Source organism: Bison bison, unplaced genomic scaffold, assembly GCF_000754665.1.
Source record: "Bison bison bison isolate TAMUID 2011002044 unplaced genomic scaffold, Bison_UMD1.0 scf7180017864340, whole genome shotgun sequence".
Taxonomy (NCBI): domain Eukaryota; kingdom Metazoa; phylum Chordata; class Mammalia; order Artiodactyla; family Bovidae; genus Bison; species Bison bison.
The window spans coordinates 4657575-4664781 of NW_011494912.1; the positions used below are offsets into that span (position 1 = coordinate 4657575).

The 7207-nt window shown below is 40.7% G+C and overlaps 1 protein-coding gene across 1 annotated transcript in view; it reads left to right on the forward strand.

The window, feature by feature from the left end:
* Window positions 1-7207, forward strand: part of BCL7B (B-cell CLL/lymphoma 7B) — a 19776-nt gene that overhangs the window by 2356 nt on the left and 10213 nt on the right. The window contains exon 2 of the mRNA XM_010854350.1: window positions 2721-2842. Coding sequence (XP_010852652.1) covers window positions 2721-2842 — 122 coding nt within the window. The remainder of the gene's footprint in view (window positions 1-2720; window positions 2843-7207) is intronic.

The following is a 7207-nucleotide window of genomic DNA, read 5'->3' on the forward strand; positions in this document are numbered from 1 at the left end:
GAACCTTTTGCGTTCTGAACTGTCCTGTATACTAACCAACAATCTCTGAGGGGTTCCCGTTGGCCAGACTGAGCACTCTGCGTATTAAGGCGTCTGGGTTAGATGAGAACTTTAAGGCAAGCCACCTGCCACGGGGCTAGGGAGTCATTAGAATAAAAATTCCTGTCTTTCTCCTAATATGGGCTCACGCGCGCGAGCTGGATAGGCATTTTCTCTTGGTGACCTGGGAGCTGTTAGAAGAGTCAGGATCTCCCCCTTGTTTGGAAACGGCTCCTGTCATGTTCATTGCAGGCGCAGGTTGACCGCCTGTTTTGTACCAGGAGTTCCAGTGTTTGCGCCAACTTCTTGAGTACTTTTCTCTAGCTGATTGCTACCGATAACTTTTACTTTACTAATAACTTTAAAGCCGGGTAGGTGTTAGCTCCCTCCAGGAAGCCTTCTCCAAGACCTCCTGCCCTTCACCCTCCGCTCCCTTTAGAGTCATTGTTGTTACTCTTTAGTCGCTAAGTAATGTCCTATTCTTTGCGACCCCATATAGCCCGCCAGGCTGCTCTGTCCGTGGGTTTTTCCAGGCAAGAATACTGGAGTGGGTTGCCATTTCCTTATCCAGGGTATCTTCCCAACCCAGGGATCGAACCCGTGTCTCCTGCTTTGGCAGGTGGGTTCTTTACCACTGAGCCACCTGGAAAACAGGGTCATCATTACCTTGAACTTTATTTATTTGCATGTTTATTTGTCCATTTTGCTACAGGACCAAGTTCCTCATCTCTAAGGACTCACAAATACTAGTTAAATAGTTAATGATCTTCCTCCTCCGAATCTAATGCTTTAGGTTTTGTGAAACCTAGGACTGGGCATCCCTTCCTCTTCTGTCCATCTCTCTCCTCACCTGCAGCCAAGGGCAGTTAAGCATCTTCTGTCACCTGGAACTCTGTCTCACCTAGAACTCTGTACCCGGCTCCCTGTGATCTGCCTGCCTGCTTCAGGACTGGCCCAGTTCCTTGATCCATTCGTTACTTTGTATTTTTCTCAAGTGTGAATTTTTTAGCACTCTTTTGCTTAGGAAATAATGCTTCATTGATCTCTTCTTGTCCTTAGGATAAAGACCAAAAATGATCCTTCATACCTCACTAGACTGGCTCAAACTGCCCTCTTTCGCAAGATGCTGGCCATCTTTCAGTTGGAGCCACACTACCTTTCCTTCCGCCCAGCAACCTTCCTTTACCCACTCCTTCCACTTGCCTAGTTAGTGCCTGGCTCTGCTCTGCAGTTGCTTCCTCACTGAAACCTTTCAAGAGCCCCAGTCTAAATCAGGTCCTGTCCTATTTGGAGCTTTCCACAGTGGCATTAGGTTGAACCATAAGACCTCTATATTTGCCTTTTTTATCTGCAGAAATGGCAGTTTGATGTGGTTAAATCTAATAATCAGGTTTCTAACTGAAATGAGTTGTGTGGTGTCTGTTTACAGTTGGAATGCAGGCTCGGGAGAGTCAGGACTGTGTATCTTGTTCCCTGTGTGCTCAGGAGCTAGCAGAGGGTCTTGTAGATTCAATACTTGTTGAATAAATGAATAAATGAGTGGCTTGTCCAGGAATTAATTCCAGTTTCTAAGTCTTTAGTTCATTCTTCTTTCTGTTACATCACAGTCTCTATATTTTTGTGATGTCATTTGCTGAATAGCATCATCAGTAACAGCAGTTACTTTTTGGCTTTTCTGTTCTCACATTGGGACTTGAAACATTCAGAAGTCACACTTCAGGCTCCCCAACTCTGGCCATCCATAATCTGCACCCTTATTCAAGAATGTTACTTGCCTTCCCCTCCCCAGGTATGTGTGGGGAGGGGAGAACAGCTACTCATTTTTTTTAAGGCCTATCTCAAAAGTACCCTCTTCTGTAAAATGAAATCTTAAAGCCATCTTTCCATGGCGCTTGGCCTTCACCTCTTCCAAAAGCCAGTGTAAGGCTCAGTTCTGTTAGCTGAAAGCATCGTATCCTGTTCCTTGGTTATTGGAATTGTGTTTCAACCCAGTTTCCCTGGTGGCTCAGATGATAAAAGAGTCCGCCTGCAATGTGGGAGACAGAGGTTTGATCCCTGGGTTGGGAAGATTCCCCTGGAGAAGGAAATGGCAACCCATTCCAGTATTCTTGCTTGGAGAATCCCATGGGTGGAGGAGCCTAGTGGGCTACAGTCCATGGGGGTCACAAAGAGTCGGACACACTGAGCAACTGATGCACCCAGAGTTTCACGGAGTTTTGCCTTCCATGGAATATCCTGGTCTTTCAGCCTTCTTTCTTGCCGCCTTCACATATTACAATGATTTCTTTACTTATCTTTCATTGCTATGAGTTCCCAAGATAGGGACACTATCTTATATATCCTTTATCCTTATATATCCTATTTTATAATAGGACTTTATAAAATCAGTGGGATTGAATTAATTTTGGGGAGATGAAGAAGTTATGCAAGATGGATACCTGAGTTTGAAAATGTGCTCATACTCCATACTACTGTAGTCTGTGAGGAAAAAAATGGTTTTGGTACACCATGTGAGCAGAGGTGACAGGTGGAAGGTTCGGGGCTAAAGGAATTCGATAGTGAAGTGTTTCTGGAAAGGGTGATTTTGCCTTGAAAAGCAAAGTAGGATTTGACAGTTTATGAAGCATTTAAGGTTGACCACATGATCTGGTGAGAAGTAGAAAAGCACAAGTTCTGATCAGAAAATCTGTTTTATTTTATCGGTTCTGAGAAGTGTCTTTGTTTTAGGGAGAAGAAGTGGGTTACTGTGGGTGACACGTCCCTTAGGATATTTAAGTGGGTTCCTGTGACAGACAGCAAGGAGGTAAGTGTGGAAGAAAATCAAAACAACAACAAGGTAACGTCTTCTTTCTTTCTTTCTTTCTTTGATTGCCTCTTAGCTGTTATGGGATATATTTCCCCAGAATTGAGTTGAAAATACTTCAGGGACCCGTCTGTCATTGGTCCATGCAAAGCCTCTCATTTTATTAGATTCCCCCTTCTCCCCGTTATTCCCTTTTCTTAACCCATTCCTCTTTTCCAGGGCTTGACCAACTACACCCCAGGCCTGTTCCCTGGGTGTCCATATAGTTTAATTTGAACACGCCTGTGCCTGCTGGTTTCCTTATTTGTGGTGGCTTTTGACTTGTAATGGTAGCATTGAGTAGGCCATAACATCTAATGGCCTGCAGAGCCCAAGATATTTATTATTGGCCTCATAAGAAAAAGTTTATGGACTCTTGCTGCCCACTGTAGCATATTAGATGTGTTTTGTATGTATATATGCCTTTCTAATTCCCCTTCCATGATTTTATTTGTACATCTGTATATTCTTGAAAAATACACAGCTTTGTTTCGTATTTGTATTTTCAAAACTTTGCATCTATATATAGCATTGTGCTGTAAACCTCTTTTGTCTTTTTGTGTGAAAACTCAAACATGTTTCTGTAATTGTAAATAAAATTATTATCTTTACTCTTGCATTATATTCTCTTATGTGCAGTAACCACATTTATCTATCAATACGTTCCCTGAGTGATAAACTCCCAGATTTCTCCCCCTCTTTTTATTCTAATTGTTTTTAAAAGATCTGAACTATAAAATGCATACAAAGGTATCTAAAACATAATGTACTATACAGGGAAAAAAATATGAAGCTAATACCCTTGTAAAAACCACATGTCAAAAGATAGATGTTGTTAACTCCCCCAGCAGCCTCTGAAACTTGCCATCATCCCTGTTTCTCCCCTCCAGGGGAGATCAGTCTCCTTTTGCTTTTCTTACTACTTCTTTAGTCATGTGTGTTTACACATTTCTTGATATAAACAGCATCACAAAGTATCTATTTTTGTGGGTCTGACTTTTTTGCCTAGTGTTATGTTTGTAGAATCATCCATGTTGTCTTTGGAGCTGTTTGTTCCTTTTCCTTGATGTATGGAGTTCTGTTAGAGTACTGTACCATAATTTATTAATATCCATTTTCCTGTAGATGGATATTTGGATTGTCTCCAGTTTGGGATAACAGGAACAAAGCTCCTGTGAACATTCTTATTTTGTATACGGGTCAACATGTGTGCGAGTTTTCCTAGAATATATTCCTAGAATTGCCAAGTCTTAGGATATGTGTATTTTGACGTATACCAGGAATGCCAAAGTGATTGTGCCATTGTATATTCCCAGCAGACATACCAGAGTTCTCATGGCTCCTAACCCTCATCAACAGTTGGTATTGTTGGACTTGATGTATTAAGATAGCTCATTTTGGTTTTGATATGGTGATTAAGGATGTAATTACTGATGAGATGGAGAACTTTTTCAGCATCCTTTGGGATTTCCTCTTTTAGGCAGTGCCAGTTTAAGTCTGTTTGGTTATGGTCTCTTTCTTGCAACTTGTAGGGATTCTCTGTGTTGTGGACACATATTCTTTATTGATTGAATACTGTCTGTACCTTGTTCCATTCCATGGCTTGTCTTCACCCTCTGTTTATGCAGGCTTGATTAGCAGAAGTTTTTTTTAATTTTAATGTAGATAAAGTACTTTTCTGGATAGTGCTTTTAAATGTCTTAAATCTTTTCCTTTTTTGAGGTTACAAAGATATTTTCCCATATAATGTACAAGCTTGTTATTCTGTTCCCATTTATAATATACCTGGAGTTGATTTTTGTGTATTTTGAAGTCAGGGCCCAATTTCATATTTTTCCATGTGGGTATGCATTTGTGCTCCCACTTGAAGAGACTGTTCGTTTCTTCTTGCTCTGTAGAACCACCTTTGTTGCGTTTCAAGTATAGATACGGGTCTGTGTGTTTTGCTGCCAGCTTTCTTGGGTAGCCTGGTTGACTGTGGTGAACAGCCTTCATCCATTCTCCTTGAGGACTTGTGAGAGGTTTTCTCTGGATTAGATGCCCAGGAGTGAGATTGCTCTGTTGTTGGCTGTCCATATATGATTGATTTTTAAAAATATTTATTTAGTTAGTTATTTGGTTGTGCTGGGTCTTAATTGCAGCATGCAGGATCTAGTTCCTGGATCAGGGATTGAAACCAGGGCCCCCTGCATTAGGAGTGTGGATTCTAAGCCACAGGAGCACCAGGGAAGTCCCATACCTGATTGTTTTTACTCGATGTGGCCAGATCTCTCTCCTGAATGGCTGCCCTGGATAGTTACCTCCTGTTTCCCACATCCTCACCAACATTTGGTATCATCTAACACCTAAATTTTTGGGTTCCAAAATCACTGCAGATGGTGATTGCAGCCATGAAATTAAAAGACGCTTACTCCTTGGAAGGAAAGTTATGACCAACCTAGATAGCATATCCAAAAGCAGAGACATTACCAACAAAAGTCCATCTAGTCAAGGCTATGATTTTTCCAGTGGTCATGTATGGATGTGGGAGTTGGACTGTGAAGAAAGCTGAGCGCCAAAGAACTGATGCTTTTGAACTGTGGTGTTGGAGAAGACTCTTGAGAGTCCCTTGGACTACAAGGAGATCCAACCAGTCCATTCTAAAGGAGATCAGTCCTGGGTGTTCTTTGGAAGGAATGATGCTGAAGCTGAAACTCCAGTACTTTGGCCACCTCATTCGAAGAGTTGACTCATTGGAAAAGACTCTGATGCTGGGAGGGATTGGGGACAAGAGGAGAAGGGGACGACAGAGGATGAGATGGCTGGATGGCATCACCGACTCGATGGACGGGAGTTTGAGTGAACTCTGGGAGTTGGTGATGGACAGGGAAGCCTGGCGTGCTGCGATTCATGTGGTCGCAAAGAGTCGGACACAACTGAGCGACTGAACTGAACTGAGCACCTAATTCCTAAATCCTGTTAGTCTGGTGGATGTAAAGTAGTATCTCTTTGTTTACTCTATATTTCTCTGAACACTACGGAGATTGATAATTTTATCTCTTCAGATTTCCTTTTTATACATTTAGATTTCCTCTTCTCTGATTTCTTCTTTCTTTCTTTTTTTTATGGCTCTGTGGCTTTGTGGGATCTTAGTTCCCCAACCAGGGATTAAACTCAGGCCCTCAGCAGTGAAAGCCTGGAGTCCTACTAACCACTGGACCACCAGGGAATTCCCCTCTGATTTCTTAAATTTTCCTTATTCTTATATTGGACTTCCTGTCTTTACTTTTCTGATTTGCATTGATTCTTTTATGTTATAGATACAGGAAACTCGTATTAGTTTTGTACATGGCAGTTGTCTTTGTCTAACATGTCGCATATGATAACTTTGTCAGTAATAGCCTTTAATTTTTTTCTGTCAAGTTAACTTTTTCCTTCTGATTTTTACTTCCAGGGTGATGTTTCAAAATTATTCTCCATTTCCTGGTTATAGAGGACTTCTGCATCTTCTGCTAGCTTTTTAATTTTAACTTTCATTTTTAGACCTTTAATCCGTGTAGGTTTTTTTTTTTTTTTTAAATGGTGAAGATAAGAATCTAATTTTAATTTTCCTTCATGTGATGAGCCACTGCCCCTAATACTGGTCACTCCATAATCTGTCCTTCTCCACTGGTATGTGACGTCATCCCTGTGTGCTGTATTCACATGCTTTTGTTTTTGAGCTTTCCATTTTTTTGTTGTTATGTTTGTATGCTAGATTTATTTACTATGCGTTTAGTGTGGTCTTCATGTAGGGTGAGTTTTCTCTCTTGTAGGTTTTTGGAAAGATAGTCTTTACCAGAATGAAAAATTCCCTCCTCTTTTTAGTTTTCTGAGGCTTATTAAAAATTATGAATAGATAATTTGGACTTAATCCAGCTGCTTTTCCTGTGTTTACTTAAGTGTTCATGGGACTTTCGTCCTTTAATCTATTAAAATGATGAATTTCTGATGTTTGAACCATTGCATTCTTAAGACAAATTCTACTTGGACATGCCTTTCTTCTTTTTTTTCTCATAATATTACATTCAGTTCACAAATAATTGAGGTATTTGCATCTGGTTTGTAAATTGGTCTGTAATTTTCTTTTCTTATGCTATCTTTACCTTGTTTACACCAGCATCCTGAAACAAATTAGGTTAGTTTCCGCTCTTTTGATTTCTAGAACAACTTGCATAAAATGAAGGCCCTACCTTAGTACTTTCTGGGTCTTTGGTGGCGGGAGAGGTGTTGATTATCATTACAGTGGCTCTCGTGGTGATTGATGTATTTAGGTTTTCCTTTTTTCTGTACTTATTTTGCTGTTTT